This window comes from Ruditapes philippinarum, unplaced genomic scaffold (assembly GCF_026571515.1).
Source record: "Ruditapes philippinarum isolate M1 unplaced genomic scaffold, ASM2657151v2 ctg1511_1_1_1_1, whole genome shotgun sequence".
NCBI classification, from domain to species: domain Eukaryota; kingdom Metazoa; phylum Mollusca; class Bivalvia; order Venerida; family Veneridae; genus Ruditapes; species Ruditapes philippinarum.
Window position 1 is genome coordinate 138,160 of NW_026852838.1, and position 21,505 is coordinate 159,664.

Genomic DNA, 21,505 nt, shown 5'->3' on the forward strand with positions numbered 1-21,505 from the left:
ATGTTCAGTAAGCTAGTTGGATAGCTTCCTCACATTCATGAAGAAATCCAAAGTCCCTCTCAGGATTTATACCCCACCTGCTCAGTAACAAAAATCTTCTTTTAAAAAGCCCTATGAAATAGCTAGAGCTTAGATACTGAGCATGAAACATCTTCTAGTGGGCCAAGTTTGTTCAAATAAAAACCCTTGGGTCAAAATTGGACCCACCCCAGGGGGTCATTGTTTTTCCATTTATGTATATAGTAAAAACTTAAAAAATCTTCTTTTAAAAAGCCGTAGAGCTAGAGCTAAGATATTTAGCTTGAAACATCTTCTAATTGGTGTTTACCATTTTTAGCTCCACTATACAAAGTATATGGAAAGCTGTACTACTCGACCCGGCGTCGGCATCAGCGTCCAGATTTCAGATTAAAGTTTTTGTGCAGTAAAATATTTTTCTCTATAACTTTTTCATTTCTTAAGGTATCAACTTCAAACTTCAAATATATGTTTCTTAATATCATCAACCACATCTTATAATAAAAGGTTTACAACTATTGCACCAATATTTTCAGATTAATCTCCCCTTGAACTTTCAATAAAAATATTATTTTATACTGTAACTTCTTTATTACTTAAGGGATCAACTTCATACTTTGAATATATGTTCTTTATTATTAACCACATCTTATCATTTATGTGATAAGATTCATAACTCTAGCACCAATATTTTACATTTATCTCCCCTTAAACTTATATTATTATACTTATTATATTATTTTTTAACTGTTACTTCTTTATTTCTCAAGGGATCAACTTAATACTTCAAATATACTTTCCTTATCATAAACCACATCTTAAGTCTTTAGTTTTAAAGGAGTCTACCTCAGACTTCTAATACAAATTCCTTATCATCAACTAGATCTTTTGCAACAAGGTTCATAACTCTTGAAGCAATATTTTCAGATTTATCTCCCTTTGAACTTAGAAATTTCTTTAATAAATATTACTTCTTTACTTTTTAAGGTATCTACTTTTAACTTCAAATATATATTTCTTATCATTACACACATGTTGTGTGACAAGGTCCATAACTCTAGTGTGACTATTTCCAAAATTTTATCCCTTTGAACTTGGAATTTATGTTTACAACAATAACTTCTTCTTATAAGAAGAAATATATTTATATCATAATTGATTTTTCTTTCAGTTTTTTCTTCCTTACTGCGTCCAGTATTTAATTAGTCGAGCTTCGCTGTCTCCTGTGACAGCTCTTGTTGTTCAATTAAGGGCTCTGGGGTTAAATTTGGCCCCACTCCGGGGATCATTGATTTCCTTATATGTACATGTATATAGTAAAAACTTAAAAAATCTTCTTTTAAAAAACCCAAAAGAGCTAGAGTATATTAAGCATGAACTATCTTCTAGTGAGTGACTACCAAGTTTGTCCAAATAAAAGCCCCGGGGACAAAATTGGCCCCGCCCAGAGGGTTCATTGTTTTTCCCTATATGTGTATAGTAAAAACTTTTAAAAAAACTTACAGCTAGAGCTTAGATATTTATCATGAAACATCTTCAAATGGGTGTCTACCAAGTTTGTTCAAATTAAAGCCCCTGGGTTAAAATTGGCCCTGCCCCAGGGGCCTATATACAGGTGAGCGATTTCAGGGCCATCATGGGATGGCCCTCTTGTTTATATACCTTTAAGTTTTCTGATGAAAATACAGTTATTTATCTCTGAAAGAATGATTATACAGGCAATATTCTTTACATAATTTCAAATCATATGTTGTCTTAATAATTTTTTTATTGCTTAAATAGAAAGCAGTAAAGTAAAGTAAAGTAACATAACGTAAAGTAACGTAATATAAAGTAAAGTAAATAAAAGTAAAGTGAAGTAAAGTAACGTAAAGTAAAGTAAGTAAAGTACGTATGTAACGACTTTATTTAATGAGGCTAACACATTCAGTTTCCCGCTCTTCCATGCGGGCCTCAATGATAGTTAAGTCCTTATAGTCCTTATAGTTTCATGTATGTTGGGTTTTTTTGTCAAAAGAGGAAACAATCAAATTTTTTTATAAAACAGTAGGATGAAAAAACGAGTTATTTTCCTCTTCACATCATCAGAGGAAGTACAAGTAGCAAAATCTCTTTCGATCTTGCGAAAGTGAATAATATAATTTTATAATTTTTTTCGGGACATAGTACGAAATCATCTTTTCAAAGTAAGTTTATGATTTATTTTTGTACACATATTTCAACATTTATTGCATTATTAATTAATAATATTTTAACAAGTATTTCATTGAAAATCAATTATGTAAGAGTTTAATGCCAGTATGTTTATACTTAATTCAAGTATCCTTTTCTTAGCTTCTGCTTTAAGTTACAATTAAAAATGATTAAATTTTAATTTTTATACAGAATTTAATCAAATTTATAACTTATAATGCTGTATTGATTAAAAAAATATTATAAATGTGACTCTGGAAATCAAAAATGTTTCACTATTTTAAAGGACTAGTTTAATTTACTATTGATAAAATATAAATAAGTTATTTATTTATTTTTTATAATATTTTTGTTTTTTGTTTCTTTTTTTGCTGTTGTTGTTTTTTTTTTTACAAAAAAATGGAAGTAAAAAACTTTTTAATAAATCTATACTGGAAAAGTTGTGACACAAAATAGACTGACAGGAAATCCACCATGATAAAAAACATTCAGTTATAGTTTGCCAGGATTAACTTTAACATGCAGTATTAAGAAATTAATTAATCACACATCCCCTCATCTGTTAATACACTGACATCAAAATGTTCATGAAATGAAAATAGGAAAATATTGAAACAAATAGATAAAAGGAAAAAAAATCTATGAAATATAATTTATTTATTGATATCTACCTAAAATTATGTAAACTTTCCAAATTGGCTTTCCTGTACTGGCTATCCCATTCTGTTCTGTTCTAGGACATCAAGGTCAGTTAAGTAACATGAAGAAGTATGTGACAAAATAAACTTGGTTGCTGACTGAAACAATTTTTCCTTTTACTAATATATTACAGAATGTTTCAAGAAGCTGACTACAGAGAAAACATATCATTGGCATTATCAGAGGTTTTACATGATATTGGTGTCAATGAAAGAAATGTGATGAGAAGGAGAAGAAATAACATGCTGAGGGAGAATATGGGCAATATCAAGTACAGGTTAACTGATAAAAATTTAACTGAATATCATCTAGGGAGCCAGAGTGAAGGTACATCTACTTTAGGACTTGATTCAGACATTGATATACTAGTCTGTATGCATGATTTCAATATAATACAAGACTGGTCAGAGTGGGAACATGGTAAGAGAAACTATCTCATGATACAGGCTGAGAACACTACCCCAGGTTATTGTTTTTTACAACTGCTCCAACCTGATGAACCTCTTCCTGTCACTGTCATTCCTAATGAATACTATATAAATGATAGAAGTGGAAGAATATTGTTAAAAAACACAATATCTAATGGTTTACTTCAGAATGCTGTAGATCATGGACCATCAAATGCTCTTCAAGGACCACAGGGATTCTGTGATGCAGACATGGTGTCAGCTTTTCCTTGTAAATCATGGCCTCAGTCATCATCTGGTTGGTTAGAGAGACAAGGTATTGACAGATGGCCAACACAAGACATGAGAAGATATGCAGCCAGTACTAGGTGTTTTGTTGTTTCAACAGGAAGTAAGGTCAGTGAATATCCTGAATTGGAATGGAGAATATCTACATCATTGGCAGAAAGATAACTTATGTCCAATCTAAATATAACACAAATAAGGTGCTATGTATTATTGAAAATGATTCGTAAATTCTTCATTAATCCTCAAAGGGAAATAAACATATCAAGTTTCATGTGTAAAACCGTTCTATTACACTGTATAGAAAACACAGAGTCAAGTATATGGAAAGAGAACAATTTATTTATATGCTTAACATACTGCCTATTAGAATTACACAGTTGTGTACAGAATGACCATTGTTCTCATTTCATTATCCAAGAAAATAATTTGATGGCAGGGCAATTTACAGCTGAAAAAAAAAGTGAACTTTCAAAAAATGTGAGTGATTTTTTACAGAATGACAGACAAATGTTATTTAGAATTGATATTGATGATCTTGGCTATAGATTGCAAGTTAAACTGAACATGGTACCACACAGAGCATATTATTATCAATCTTCTCTTGCGATACATATGACCTCAGAATATTTCAACACAGCACTCTTTGTAAGCGGAACTCATAAACTTGTTTTAGAACATTTACACACAAAAAACGTTACAACAATGAAGCATTGTATAGGTAAACTAAATACTTTCAATGTTAATGGTAATAGATTAGAACAGGCTGCATTCAAGTTTCTAGCACCTTTTCTTTTTACCACATATGGATCTATTCTGGCATCATTCAGCATTGGTGAAAATAATCAAGTGTCACCTCAAGCATTGGTTTGGTTATCAGCTGGTTTAAACTCAGATATCTCATCTAGCCAACTTAAATTGGCTTCAGTGTTCTACAGTACAGGAGATATGGAGAAAGCTGAACTAATTCTAAGAAACACTGAACAACAATATTACTCTTATCCTGTTGTACCTTTCTGCAGCTGCTGTGAGAAGCGTTCACCAGCAGTAACAGCAGAATTTGAGAGGGTATGTAGTGAACAAAATGAGGACTGTATCAAACATGTAATAGCATTTTGTGTCAGATTCATACAGAAAGAGATCAACTGTGTTCCTCATGAACTACAATATGAAATGTTCAGATCTACACAAGATGACATGATACACAGAAATCAGTATAAAGACTATTGGATGGACTGGGCTGTAGTTGATTCTCTACCTTTCCTATACTTCCTACAATACAAGATCTACCGTCATCTACAAAGACATCAAGATCAACAACAAGCACTTAGTAAACTTATAAGAACTATAGTAACTGATAAAAACCTTGGACATAGAGAAACAGCTCTCAACATTTTAGGACAATGTATGGAACAAGAAAACAGACCTCAACAGGCATTAAATTATTACCTGCTTTCTCTTCAACAAAGGCAAAGAAACAATGTAGCAATCATACATATATGTAAGCTCTTTTCTGGCTTATTGGCAGCACAATAATAAGGGGTCAAAATACAGTGACAGTATTACAGCTGAAGTTTTCAATGATTATATACTGATTGTGTGTATCAAACTGACTCAGATGTTAAAATATATATGAGCCGTGTCATGACAAAGCCAACATAATGGGTTTGCGACCTGCATGGATCCAGACCAGCCTGCGCATCCGCGCAGTCTGATCAGGATCCATGCTGTTCGCTTACCAACTCTATAACAAGTAGAGAAACTGATAGCGAACAGCATGGATCCTGATCAGACTGCGCGGATGCGCAGGCTGGTCTGGATCCATGCTGGTCGCAAACCCATTATGTTGGTTTTGTCATGACACGGCTCATAATTATATGCCTTTCATCATTCTTTCTGTTACATTTTAGTCTCAAATAAAATAATCAGAGTGAATTAGCAACTAAAATGTGATATGATTTTGTATATATAATCTTATACTGTTATAAAATATGGAATAAACAAAAATAACTAGAACTCCGAAAAATTAACAAGGGCAATAACTCTAAAATCATGGAGTACAGAGTAACAGTTTTTATGCACTGCACTTAATCTCAATGACATCCATCCTCCTATGAAGTTTCATGTCCATAGTTTTTATAGTGTAGGAGAAATGGCCCTGACAAAAATGAAATATGAAAATTAAGAAAGGGCAATAACTCAAAAAATAAGAAGTGCAGAGTACCAGTTCTTAAGCACTGCATTTCCTCTTAATGAGATCTATCATCCTATGAAGTTTCAAGTCAATAGTTTTTATAGTGTAGGAGAAATGGCCCTGACAAAAATGAAATATGAAAATTAACAAAGGGCAATAACTCAAAAAATAAGAAGTGCAGAGTACCGGTTCTTAAGCACTGCATTTCCTCTTGATAAGATCTATCATCCTATGAAGTTTCAAGTCCACAGTTTATAGTTTAGGAGAAATGGCCCGAACAAAAATAAAGTATGAAAATTAACAAAAGGGCAATTACTCAACAAGAGCCACCGCCAGGCTGGGGCAACGGTCGACTTTTTTACTTTTTCAAAAAGCAAACAAAGAAACGTTTGAACAAATCTTAACGTTTCCTTTTTAAAAATTTAGTGGGTCTGTCTTGTCTAGTTTTGTCAAAGTATGAATCCTTTCAATATATATCCCCATGTGTATTACAGAAGAAGATATATATATATATATATACGCATTTATATATCATACGCATTTAAATATATATATATATATACACGTATATATATACGCATTTATATATATATACATACACATCAATAAATATGACCTATACTGTGTCGATGTGACGTAAAACCCAAAACAAACCAAAACAAAATATATATATATATAAAAGCATATGTATATACCGGTAGTATAGTATACAAATATATATGAACTACCGGGTAAGTAAACCCTCTGGTTGGGGCAAATTTTTTTAACAGACCACAAGATGGTGCTACAGGCCAAATATCTAAGTGCTTGGTATAATATTTGCAGAGAAGATTTTTAACTTGTGTTTACTATATAAGTCTATGTTAACCAAGTGATCCCCAGGGCGGGGACATTTTTTGACACCCGAGGGTCACAACTTGTATAACCTTTGTAGGATTCCTCTAGGCAATAGTTTAGCCCATATACCTAAGCTCTGAATATTGTAGTTTCTCAAAAGAAGACTTATGCATTTTCTTTTATAGATAACGTGTATAAACTAAGAAACCTTTGGGCGGGGTGATTTTCAGGGGTCTAATTTATTCAACTTTATAAAGAGGACCACAAGGCAATGCTTCTTGCAAAATATCTAAGCTCTGGGCTTTGTAATTTCTGAGGAGAAGTTTTTTTAAATATTTCATTTCTTTTAAAGTGTATTTTTAACTCCTGTGAGCTTCTTATGTATGCATCAGACTGGAACCATCTATTTCAGTGAAGTTTGGTCAAAATCCACCATGTAGTTTAGCTTGGAAATGTTGTTTAAAGGTATTGTGGACACAGGTGGAGGATGGACAGCTTGCCATCCTAAAAGCTCACCTCTGAACACAATTAGATGAGCTAATAAAAAAACAAGAACTAAAATTATTCATTTAGATACAATTTTACTGATACAATGTATTGTAACACTTATAGTTCCTGCAAAACCTCAAATAGTATGTTATCAATAAATATCAATCAAATCTTGTACAATTTTCTCACACTCAAAATTCCAAAAGATGGGTTTGTAAATAATATGACTGGTGTTTTTTTTAACAAATATTGCCCTGCTCAAATTTTGGAAATTTGATTTTGAAGATCTAAGTCATTCAAAGGTCAAGGTCATATCTGAACGGTAAAGTTCGTCTCCTGGAGTATCTTATGTATGAAGTCTCTTACAGGACAAAGATGCTATGGCAATGATTACAGTTGTCCACAGAAACAGGAGTGTGTGTGTGTGGGGGGGGGGGGGGGTAGATCAAAGCATGGCATATTAATCATAGCTTAATTAATCCACAAAAAACTACAGCTCAACAATTGTAAGCATAATGTCATTCTGATATTCAGATAGTATCATGATAAACAGTAAATTAAACATCTCCTATAAAGATACTTGATAATGTACTTGATATATTATCAAGTCTAGTCACATGACCCAATGCATCAATTTTATCAAAGTACAAAGTAACATGCATAATCTTACTTCTGATTGTTCACATTCTAAATTAAATTTTCATTAGCCTATACCTTGTATGTTTTTTGAGTTATTTCAGGTTATCTCTTTCAATGTAACAACCAGACTTGTGATCAGAGGGGAAACAACAACATGTGCATAACATTCATTTTACCATCTAGCACATTTCATTGATTGATATGGGTTTAATGTTATTTCATTGATTGATTAAAGTCTATATTGTAATAGTCATGTACTTCATTGAAGGTTATTCATTAGTTGACTAGATTATGTACTCAGAGATTAGGAAAACCTGAGGCATATCCAGTGAAAGTTTCTGTTAATTCTGACATTAGTTAGTACTTCATGAATGATACTGGATCAAGAAGGACAGATGAGCTTGGACACCTGGGGGCAAATCTACAGTCCTTTCTGTAGATGACATTTTATTGTACTTGGATAAAAATAAACTTCAATTTTATTTTACCAATTGATATCATTTTACCCATATATCACATTTTTTCCATTTTTATTACATCTTTTCAAAACACATTGTAAAAGTGATACATGTAAATTGTATATGTTAATAATTGTGGATCTTGAAGTAAACAAAAGCTAACATGGAATATTTGTTTAATGTCAACAGAAATCAATAGAATGCAAAAAAAGCAACAAAAAAATCTTGTATCATTTTTCTTTGGGTAACTTCAAAGAGAATATTCTTTGATATTATGTCACTGTGAAGAAAATATTCCTGATATTGTAGTAAAATTCTCTTTAGTGCTCATTAAAAGATAAATATACATGAAATTTGATCGTATAATTGCAAATCGTACATGATTACAGAAGCACCAACTTTTTACTTTAATTATTAAACAAACATTAAACATGGTAACTTTGAATTATTTAAAATACATGTACATGTGTTTCAAAATTGACAAAGCTATCCTGTAGAACTAAATAATTTCAAAGAAAATTTGCATTTAAAGGGGCATAACTCTATCAATAATGAGTTATGCATAATTATATCAAAATCAATCCATGAATGACTTGAAACAGACACAACTACCTTTCTAGCACATTTATGCCAAGTTATTTTAAAATCCATCCAAGAATGACAGATTTGTTGACAGGACATGACCATCAATTCACTTTCAGTATAAGTGTGACATTGACCAAAGACCTACAACCTACAAACACTTGCATGCTGCAAATCATCTCAATGTACTTCACATTAATGCAAATTATTTCAAAGTATTCACATTTATGCAAATTATTTCAAAGTACTTCACATTTATGCAAAATTATTTCAAAGTCCATCTGTAAATAGCAAAGCTATGCCCTTGACAAAAAGTGGACAGACAGATGAACAGACAATTCAAAAACCATGTGTCACCCTTCAAGGGCATAAAAATAACCTAAGGTTTCTTAGAAAATTCACAATTTCACAATAATGAAATGTATAAAATTTATCTGCACACAAATTGTCCATTCTAAACAAAATTCCATTAGGTAGCTATTTTGCTTTCTGCAAACAATTTACTTAGTTCTTTCATCACATCTCCATGTTTAAGGTCTTGATTCATTCTCTTCACAGAGTTATAATTATCCTTAACAAACAACGCAAACTTGTTGGGCGGTCTTGGAGTTGAAGAGGTGGTGGAGCTAGCAGCAGAGGTGGGCGTGGTTGGTACAGAATTGTGAATAAGTTCAAACTCCCCTCGACAGTACCCACAAACCTTCTTCTTAACATCCAATGACTTTGAATGTCTTCCAATACTGAAATCATAACAGTTATTCTATACAGTATTGTTCTGTAAAGCTATAAGAATATACAAGTAGTACCAATATAATCTCCGCACAAGAGCCCTCTGTTGAGCAATCACCCCTTTACAACAACACATCACCTTAGTGCAATAACTGGTTAACTCCTATTTGGGATAGTAGGACTTATCCCATTACTGTACTAAGGTGACGAGTTAACTGTATTATTTTTTCCCCAAAAGTAAACCTTAATGAGTAAAACAACATCACTCTAAAGCAACAAAAACCTATACTCCCCAATTGGTGTGGCTCTTAATGGAGGTTGTACTGTAAAAGTGCATAATTACTGATTTTTTGAAAATGGACCGTTATAAATAAATGTGTAGTTTACAGTCAATAACTGTGGATATTTTCAAACACATGTGCCAACCAAGCACTTTTTTTAAAAGACTAGTTAGAAATTAAGAACTATTCACTTCAAATGGACAAGATTTGAAAATCTACAATTTAAGCACTATGATAAGACTGCAATCAGAAAAGCATGGTTTTAACCTTTATCACACAAAATATGTTAAATGGGCTTGGTCACCTTACAATCTGGACAAAACCATTCCTCATTATTTGGGAAAATTTTAAATAAGTACTGACTGAATATAGGGTTAACGCACGTTTTTCCGTGTTATAACGTCTGCAGAGTCCCGAGGAACGGTTGGTGCCCGAGCCCGGTAGGGCGAGGGCTCCAACAGTTCCGAGGGACTCTGCAGACTTTATAACACGAAATAAACGTGCGTTGACGCTATTATAGCATAAAATTTTAAAACAGATTCATGATGTATATTATATATAAAACACAAACATTAAATCCTTGTGCTTGAACGGTATTTATCCAACTCTACATGTTTTACGTATGCGTTTTATTTTTTCCGGGGCCAACAACTTGAGAACCGAACAAAATTTCGAATTTTAATTGATTTAAACAAAGTTTAACTTTGGAGATATATTAACTTAAGAAAAACATAACATTACTCTACCCTAGACAAAACAGACGCCTCAGAAATTCCTAGAATGACTAAAGATTGGCGGTAGGAAAAAGATCAGTGACATCAGATTCAAATTCAGAATCGGTTTTTTTTAAGCACGCCAAGTTAAAAAAAAAATCAGGCATAAAACATTATTTCTCTCAAAGAAACATACAGAACATTTATCAATATAAACGTCAATAAAACAACGTTTTCTTATATTCATTTTGTGCTTTCCATTTTTGTAAGTTAATCGGGGGATTAAACTGAATGACAGATTCTATTTGTTTACATTTACAACTGTCCGTTTCTAAGAAAGGGCGACAACCAAGATAAGCGGCGATGTCTATACGCCGTATTGCCGGCATAATTAATCGCCGTTATGCGACTGAGGCCCTCGAATTAATAATTCCAATATAACAAGAGCGCATGACTCTGGCAAACAGGCCAAATCGTCATTTTTTGTTTGTTTACTGGGCCCTGTATGTATTGCGCATAGGTAAAACCGGGCTATAACAAGAGCGCGTGACTATGTTAACGCATGGTTTTGGCCCCGTTATAACATGGGCAAAAGAGGGAAAAATAGCCAATTTTATGCTATAATAGCTAACAGTGCAGACCATAATCAGACCACCATGATCAGACCGCACTGATGTATCAGCTGATCTTGGTCTGCACTGGTCACATGGGTAGATTCAGTTACCCGCAGCAAGGCAAAGGTGAAAGACAAGAAAAACTTCAATGTATAAATATATTATAAATGAACCTATTTTCCATGTAAAAGTTACATTATGTAAAGCATGAACAATGTTCACACATAATAAATACATTTTGAACTCTTCTGTAAATGGAAATTTACTTGAGTCAGAAGGATTTTCCACTCCTTTGAAAATGGGACCATTCTGCATAAACAAAGATATTTTCAAATATGTCGGCAAAGTGAGCTTTTTGGTGCAATATTTGTGTATGTGTTTGTATATGTGATTAAGATAAAATATTTCTGCAATATTGCCTAATACCAGTCTATGGATTTTATGACACAACTCTTCAAAGTTAAGTTCTACTTCCTAGGAAAGTTCTACGATTCCAGTATAAAAACAAATTCTTCTAAGAAACCAATTAGCAAACTTAATTCTTAACTAATGTAAAAGGGTTTTTTTCTTCAGTTGATATGTCTATGATATGTTTATAAGAAAGCGAGGGTATCCCAATACTGTCTTAAATTGTAATAATGTTACATTAAGCTTTACCCTGTAATGCAATATGCTATAAATGGGAACAATGGTTACCTGTAGCCACAACTTTTGCACCTGTATGTAAACTTTGTGTTTATAGAATAACTATGACACACGCTCACTGCAGGTAACTCTGGGTGAACTCTTGTTGCATGTCTTGCCCTGTTGAACAATAACATACAAATTGTGTTAATATGAATCATATAAAGTTGATAACATTTGCTTTTTTACTAAAGACTACACAAGTATTTACAGCTAAAGTATGTTTACTACATCAGTACTTCAAACAAAGATAATTTTATGCTCACTTTCAAGTATTTCCAACTTATGTTTGTTCACATTACCAATATTTCCAGCCAAAGTATGTTTACATTACTAGCATTTCTAGTAGTACTCTTTCCAAAAGAGTTATGTTCATATAACAGTATTTTCAGTATAACAATGCATACCTAACAAACTGTACAATTAAACTGTGGCCACATTTACAGTTTTCCACTCAATTCACACTGTCAATATTTCAATGCTTAAATATAGTTTAAAGTGGGGCGCGGGGAGGGGATTACAGGTATGACCTCCGTCTGTTAGTCAGTCTGTCCGTTTGTCGGTCTGTCTGTAACACTTACCTGTCCGCTCCATAACTTTTAAACTGCGGAAAATTTTTTGAAACAACTTGGCACAAAAGATCACCATTATGAGATGATGTGCAGAGTGCAATAATTGGGTTGCTACCTCAAAAGCCAAATGCAAATGTAAAGGTTAAGTGCCAAAAGTCTACATTCATGTCTGCTCCATAACTTTTAAACTGCTGAAAATGTTTTGAAATAACTTGGCACAAGTGATCACCTTTTTGAGACAATGTGCAGAGTACTACCATAAAGTCACTTATCTCAAGGTCAAGGTCACACTAAAGGTCCAATGTTAAAACATCTATTTTTCATACCCCCTCAATGAATTATTGACAATTTGTTGAGGAAGTGGATTTAGCTGTCCTTCAAACTGATTTTTTCTGTTCCGCATAATGGTTATTGTACACCCAATTCTCACCTTACAAATACACAATGTATTTGTTTTAATAAAAATGTCACATTAACCTTCAAAATGCATGGTATATGCTAATTATCTCTAGCAAAAATGCCTACCTTTTACCAATATTTCAATATTTAATGTTGTTCAACCCAAACAAATTACTGTCAACTCTTATAATATTCACCTACCAGTATTTCCAGTAAGAACCATGTCCACCATTAACTCCATTCAGTAACCAGACAGCTGCATGGCACATCTCATGTATCAATGTATCCCTTACTCTCTCTGAAATAATTCAAATGAAACAAAAGTAAAGTAAGATTACGTTTTAATTTTCATATCATACTTTATACATACTGTTTTACATGTACATGTACTGTAATGGCAACAACTTCAAATAGCTGTGCATTTTTAATGTCCTCTGTTAAAGAACATCAAACACAAGAACAGACTTGTGGGTGTTGAGTCTTGTGACCCAACGTGTCTTAACATCATTAGGGTCCAAAAAAGTTATCAGTAAAATGTCAAATAAAAAGCAAAGCACATGGTTCTTAATTTAGAATTTTTTATTCTTAATTATAGATGTACATGTATATTGGAATTAACAAAACAATATAAATTCTAAGCAGGCTTCTAATTATGTAAATGATATGATATGTGATGTGAATTCTGAATAAAATACAATCATGTAAAATTTATTGATACTGACAAGTCTGCATGGCCTGAAGCTTGCATTTTCCAATACCGTCCATGAACAGGCTCAATCAAAACAAACCTGCAAAATTTTTTAGTTTTGCCTTTTTGGACATTACTTAGGGATTCTGTTTTACTCTATTTTGATATTTTTAGGGGAGAAATTGTTTTAAAAAAAAAACATATCCATTAATATTTATATATGAGCATATTGTAATAATACAAGAAGACATTCATTACCATTGATTTGTAGTATTAACGGACCAAATAATCCAAGAAATATACACATATACAGTCTTGTTTTTGATATCAATTAAAATGTAACTGATATCATACAGTTCTAATAATATATGTAGGTAACAAAAATATTTTGCTAACAGCGAGTTCTTTTATTTATCATTTAATGTCCGTAATTGTATTGTGTTGTATATTGCAATGTATTGTTCAATATGTTGTAGTTATATTTTGCGTCAGGTCAACGGTTTTTTAGCCTAAACCGGACTGTGTTTGTTCATATGTGGCTTTTGAAATAAAGAATTCTTCTTCTTCTATCCTTAGAAATCATTTTGCAATTTGACTACGAGTTTTTGAGCATCAACCACGTATCAGCGACATTTTTTCATATTATAATAACTACTCCCAGAAAGTTGAGTCATCTCCATACCTGCATTATCACAAACTTTCACGGACAGTTCTATCCTAGTAGACCTATCTCTGTCATCTTTCCAGTTCTTCTTGTACGCGCAGTAACCAGCTGTACGCAGCAGACGCTTGTTCCAAATTACAGGCATATCCGATGGCAACTGAAATATTTCAAGCACTGTTTATGTTTTCCTTATTGTGTTTTAAAAAACATCAATATCATAAATCTATAAAAAGAACAGTTTTGCAAGGTGTGGTAATATTTAAGTTTTAACACATCTGAATATTTTGTTGGGGTTAGATGAAGATGTACCTTACTTTAAAGGCACATCAAGCCTGAGAAATGAACAAATTTTTCATTTTGCAAAAACAATACATGCCCCTGTAATATTTCCATCAAGAAGCATAAAAATAACATGAAATACCTTGTTCTCAAATATGTTCTGATTGTAAAGTTTATACAGGTAGGCTGACAGTTCCCCTTTGTTTTTCTTGAAATTATTTATAAACCTGAAATATATACAATATAATTATTTAAACACCTGAAAAAAACTGGTATAGAATATCAACATGATTTTAATATTATCTTGGTAACTAATCATTAAACTCTAATTTAATCTTTAAAATGGACTGTTCCAGTTTTTATTTTAGAAGTTCTAGTATGCAATAGTATATGTTACATTACTATGTTCCTTCTTTATTTATATAAAAGTCACATTAATAGTTCTCACAATGATGACAGTGGCCCAACAAAAATTATAGTGGCCATGTTAACAGGAACTTTTGTGGTCTTACTGGACCGCTAAAATTAAATGCTGTATGATGGAAAAAAAGTTTTACAAAGTGTGCCTTATACGGCAAGCTGACTGCCAAGTTTTCAGTACATTTTACTCGAAATGCATGTTGTTATTGAAACAACACTTGAAATAATTAGAGAAATCAATGCTTTGTTAAAAATTAATTTCACTAAATACATTGACTTAATTTACCACACTTATATTTCAATATCAAATGTCAGCAAATTATTTTACCAAATAATTCTGAAATACTTGCATTTCTTTTTCATTTCAAATTTAATGTGAGAAATGTAAAAATTTAACAAATAATGTTTATTCTCCATTAACTATATTTTTTTTTTCATACCGTTTAGCATCTGGATGTCGTCTGCTATCTTCAGTTGTGTTGGACAAAGATTTCAAGAAAGAATATGTACTCAGAGACTTGGCTGAAAGTGGAGTCGACCTTGGAGTTGTCAAATTTTTCAAAGAAAGTGGCGTTGCCTTAGAGATGGTCCCATTTTTCAAAGAAAGGGGTGTTGCTGGTGTCCCACTTGTCTTGCTGTTTGTTGAAGAATCTGATATCGAGACCAGAAAATCTGACGAATCATCACCATCGCTATCTGTGTCTGACAGTGAAATATACACTGGTTTTGATGTAGATTTTGGCGTCCTGGATTCTCTCCCTTTAGTAGATACTGGCGTTTTAAACACATTCTCCTTGTTTTCTTCAATTACACTTTTCTTCTTTCTCAATGGGTTTGGAGTTTTAAACAAAGGCTCCTCAGCATTCAAAGATCCAGAAAGTCCAGTTGAGGAATTTGATTTCCCAATTCCATCATATATCTTCTTTTTATCTTGGCTGACATTGTTTGAAGATTCAGTCGTTTTAAAATCACTGTTTCTATTCTCATTACTAACTCTTTTCAAGCTTTCAATATCAAACAATTCATTATCAGAGCCAGAATCTGAAGAGAATTCTACACAAATTGTGCTTTTCTTATCATTCTTTAAACTTTTGGTTGATTTCTGGTCTTTGGATTTATTGTCATCCTTTGACTTCAATGATTTGGCTTCCTTGTACTCTTCACTATCCGAAGAAAAGGACCATGATATATTAGTCTGCTTCCTTGCTTTTCCTAGCGTCTGTTTCTTATGCTTAGTCACACTTGGCGGATAAATTTCTGGAAATATAAACAAACAAAAAATATTGAAACACATCTGACTTAGTCTATGAGTAATTATATTTATTAAGTTTTGGTTTTATGGTGCACATTTTTCACTTAAGAAACTACAAATTTCAAAACAGCAACTTTTTTGTGTATGCTGAACCAACACAGTTGAGGTTATATGTCCAGCTTTACTGAAAGAGGAAGACTTTGGGGCCCCTATGGCATGGGCAATCATTTGTGTAGAACCACTGACGTGACATTAAAGCTAGCTTGGTACATGTAGATTTCTCACATAAAAGAATCCAAAATCCCTGGCAGGATTTGAATCTACAGCAGGATTTTAACATCATTAGTTCATTATAAATATACGTTTAGAGTTCTCAGGTGAGTGATTTAAAGCCAACAAGGCCAGTGTGTTTCTATTTCCTGTGAGCTACCTTAACTTTTTTGTTTTAATCTAGCAGTATAAGCATCTTCAGAAGGTTACTAATAGTCAATTAGTCGTGACTATGAGAGGTACATTTTACCTGTATAAATTTTACTATAATATTCTATGTGGGCCATATCTTCCAAAAGTAGGCCTTATTAAAACTGTTAAAATTTGGCTGTTTTTTTTTTCGTTTTATTTTGTTTTGTTTTTTGTTTTTAATAGGCAACATCTAAATTTATTAAATTTTGTCACAGACCAGGGACTTTCTGTTACATTTGTGAAAGCTACAAACATGCACCCGTTGATATGAAAAAAAGGCATGAAATTTTGCATTTAAGCATTATATAATTTATGCTTACTTTCAACTTGCTTAGTGGCTGAATACAGCTAGTTTAGATTGTATGGTTACAGCAGATTAATAATAATCTTCATATAATTATGTTCAGTTTTGGATCGGAATATCCATCCTGAAGGGACCCCTCCATATTCCTATCCAAACCGCAAACACATGTCAGATATTTTTTCTTGCATATTCTACCATATTCCATTATAATTAAATTCTTGACCTTAAAACAATTTTCCGTGGAAATTTATGTCATTACACCTGTAACTATTTTCTTACAACAGCGTATGAAATTACAACTTCATTCATAACAGTAAAAATACGTCATCCTAAGCATGCCATTGTATAGCGTGTGAATCATCTGACACCACCCATGCCAGATGAAGTTTCCGGCATGGCTAAAACCAGAGATGTAGATAACATTAATTTTGATCCTTTTACATTACACACCATTTGAAAGTTAAATCTTTAATCTGTTGCTGCATGTTTAAATATTGGTAACTTTCCTTGCCATTCACTTTGAAAAACATAGCAAAACAAACCCACTGAGCCAATTTTTTTTTTTGTAACAAAAATTAATAAGTTGTTCTCTTTAAAAATTGATGTATCATTTATTTAAATTTGAACTGTAAATGTTTTTACCTGCAGCCAAAGACAAATGCATAAGCTTTCAGAAAATGTAATATTTTATAATTATGATATCTTGTTACAAGTTTTTAAGTTTAGCAAGCAAGCATGATATCTGAACTGGCTAAGAAGTTGCCTATCTCTGTTATCTATGTCTCTTATAAAAACTTACAGAAACACAAGAAATTTTGGTCTGGTAGCATTAACTGTGACAGAGCAATACTGATATGCCAGGATGTTGAAGTATATTATTATTTCATTACATTGCCCTATCAAATAGAATTATGATAAAGACATGGCAGGGATTAATACAGTATTCAAGTTGTTACCTCCAGCAAGCAAGGTATCATCATAGTAAAGGTGGGCCTGGTAAAGTTGCAAGTTTGTCCATAAGCATGATAAAGATGCTAGCATACATTGCAGCAAGCAGGCATTGTTGTATACATCTTATTGATACCTTTATAACACCATTTCTCTGTTAAATCAATAAACTTCTAAGTTTTTTATCATTTCTAAGCAACCTTTCAACGTTTTCCTGCATATGTCTTTGATAGTTCTACAAACTACTTCTTTTCCAATAAATTGTAAGGCCCTAATAAATATAAGGCTTTCAAAATTTACCTTATATTGTGAGTTATACACACATATAAGAGGCGTTTACTGGATAGAAACTGGTAAATCACAGTACCTAGCCTTTCAAATATATTTAAGTCTTTTCAAAGCTATATTCACAGTTAGATAATTACTGAAAATTATATAGAAATTTTGTAATACTTTACAGCATCAATAAAGTGTTACAAATACATTTTAACTGAATTTAATATGTCATCATTATCACAAATAATGTCAAACTTTAACCTTTTATTACCTCCCTTTATAAATTATAACAAGTCCATCTGTTTTTCATTTTTATTACCTCCCTTTATGTAAATAATAATATCAATCTCTGTGGTGGGGTTTAAGACATTACATTGAAAGACATTTTATAGAAAGAAGGAACACATTATAAAATGGACAAATAAAAGAGTGCAACAGACGGTTGAAAAATATTTAAACCTACAACATTTCACCGAATAATGAAGTGCATTATGAGTGTGCAATAAATGCTCTTTTACACATAGCCTCAATTCTGGGTTTGATTCCCATGGTGGGAGATAGGGATGAAAAGTCGAGGTGGGATGAGATGAGACTTTAAATCGAGGTTGGTTGAGAACTTGAGATGAGACTTTAAATCGAGGTTGGATGAAATGAGACTTTAAATCGAGGCTGGATGAGATGAGACTTTAAATCGAGGCTGGATGAGATGAGACTTTAAATCAAAGTTGGATGAGATGAGACTTTAAATCCAGGTCTCGTGTAGGAGTGCTTAAACACTAAATAGCTTGGTAAATCGTGTATGAGTGCTTAAACACTTGGCACGATAGAGAACCATTATAGAGAACCATGCAAAGAAGCTTCTGGAATTTGGGCATCTTTCTGTATTTTTATCTTGCACTATCCTCCAAACTATAAAATGACTAATACTCTTCTGGAGGGACTGGCCCATATGGGCAACCAGTGGCGACAGTCTGACTGAAATTCCACATGGAGTGCAACAAACCATCGCCCAGTAAAAAGCCAAGATTTCTTAAGACTAAAATCAACCCATAAAACTCCTCACAGCGGTTACGTCACGCATTGCTACTTTAACCACTGCCACCACTGAAACCCAGATGACGATAGTTGTGTCATGTGACTAAAACATGGTGGCCAGTTTCAGAACGCCAAGGATCCCATATATACAACTGGCAGATTTACAATTACATCCTTACCAGATTTAATATGTTCAAAACACTCAATTTGTTTACACTTTAAAACAAGTGCCGGATCAAGATATTTTGCGCAATCGTTCAATAACTGTCTAACTTAAGCCATTGTTAAAATATCCTTTGTCATGTTTACAAAATAATTTTTACACATAAATTAAGCATAACAATTTAATGAAAGAAGACTAAAATGATTTAAAGTTTTCTATTTTAAAATTAAAAGTGAAAAAAATATATTCGGCTCTCTGATGACTGAATTTACTTGTGGTGGCAGTGGTTTCTGTACTGATCAGGGGAAGTAAATGCTGCAGGGAGTTTGATATATTAAATGTACAACCATGAAAAACAAGAACCGGTTGAACTGGGTGATGCTCCCCGAGAAGGTTTTGGACACAGGAAAGTATAAAAAATGAACAAAGGGCAAAAACTCCAAAATAAGGCAAGGCAGAGTTATGGATTTTTGCACTGCACTTCTATTCAATGAGATCTATTTATCTATAAAGTTTCTTGATGATATCTCTAATAGTTTCAGAGTGCCGGGTAAAATTCAAAGTGTAAAAATAAACAAAGGGCAATAACTCTAAAATAAGACAAGGCTTTTTTTAGGTTCTTAAGCATTACAATTCTATCAAATGAGATCTATCTACCTAAAAAGTTTCATGTTGATATCTCTAATACTTTAAGAGTTATGTCCCAGACAAAAGGCAAAAAGTAAAAATAAACAAAGGGCAATAACTTCAAGATAAGGCAAGGCAGAGTTATGGTTCTTTAGCACTGCACTTCTACCCAATGAGACATATCTACCTACAACGTTTCATGTTGATATCTCTTATTATTTTAGAGAAATGTCCCTGACAAATTTCAAAGTGTCAAAATGAACAAAAAACAATTATTCCAAAATTAAGCAAGATAGAGTTATGGTTCTTTAACAATGCACTTTTACTAAACGAGATCTATCTACCTACAAAATTTCATGTTGATATCTCTTATACATATACTCTTATAAGTTATGTCCCGGACAAATTTCAAAGTGTAAAAATAAACGAAGGGCAATACCTCAAAATTAGGCACGGCAGAGTTACAGTTCTTGTGCACAACAAACCTACTCAATGAGATCTATCTATCTACAAAGTTTCATGTTGATAACTTTTATACTTTTAGAGTTATGTCCCGGACAAAGTTCAAAGTGTAAAAAAAAACAAAGGGGAATAATTCAAGTATTAGGCAAGGCAGAGTTACAGTTCTTGTGCACTGCACACCTACTCAATGAGATCTTCCTACAAAGTTTCATGTTGATACCTCTTGTTGTTTCAAAGTTATGTCCGGGACAAGAAAAGCGGATGGACGGACATACTCACAAAATGGTACTTATGTGACTTCCTATCTTTTTGGCCATTTTTAGTCACACAAGGCTTTACAAGAGCACCGCTAGGCGGAGCATTATATGCCCGAAAGTGTTTTGTTTTTTTAGTAAGGATGAAGCATTTGTAAGACATGGGAATTAGCTGTTCATCCTATAAAATTTTACAGCTATAGGTTGATTAATACTTAAGTTATTAATAATGACCTTAACCTTTGACCTTGTGACCCCAAAATCAATAGGGGTTTTCTACCTTATATGGACAATCATCCTAAGAAGTTTGAATATTGTGGGCAAATTGGAACTTTAATTATGCTCTAGAAACTGTTTCTGTTTTAAGGTAATTGTGACCTTGACCTTTGACCTAGTGACCCCAAAATCAATAGGGGTCTTTTGCTCAATATGGACAATCATCCAATGAAGTTTAAATATTGTGGGCCAAATGGAACTTAAGTTATGCTCCGGAAACTGTTTTCAGTTTTAAGGATATAGTGACCTTGACCCTTGACCTTTTGACCCCAAAATTAATAGGGATCTTCTACCCAATATGGACAATCATCATATCAATATCAAGGTAATAGTGACCTTGACCTTTGACCTTGTGACCCCAAAATCAATAGGGGTCTTCTACCCAATATAGACAATCATCATATGAAGTTTGAACATTGTTGGTCAAATGAAACTTCAGTAATGCTCCGGAAACTGTTTTCAGTTTTAAGGTAATACTGACCTTGACCTTTGACCCCAAAATCAATAGGGGTCTTCTACCCAATATGGACAATCATCCTATGAAGTTTGAACATTGTGGGTCGAATGGAACTTAAGTTATGCTCCGGAAACTGTTTTCAGTT

The 21,505-nt window shown here is 32.9% G+C and overlaps 1 protein-coding gene across 1 annotated transcript in view; it reads right to left on the reverse strand.

Annotated features, from left to right (window-relative positions):
* Positions 1-8,378: 8,378 nt before the first annotated feature.
* Positions 8,379-21,505, reverse strand: part of LOC132725748 (dentin sialophosphoprotein-like) — a 45,581-nt gene continuing 32,454 nt past the window's right edge. Inside the window, exons 10-15 of the mRNA XM_060710938.1 lie at positions 15,285-16,101; positions 14,567-14,651; positions 14,164-14,302; positions 12,995-13,091; positions 11,835-11,942; positions 8,379-9,541 (exon numbers count right to left, since the gene is read on the reverse strand). Of these exons, the coding sequence (XP_060566921.1) occupies positions 9,271-9,541; positions 11,835-11,942; positions 12,995-13,091; positions 14,164-14,302; positions 14,567-14,651; positions 15,285-16,101 (1,517 nt within the window). The 3' untranslated portion in view covers positions 8,379-9,270. The remainder of the gene's footprint in view (positions 9,542-11,834; positions 11,943-12,994; positions 13,092-14,163; positions 14,303-14,566; positions 14,652-15,284; positions 16,102-21,505) is intronic.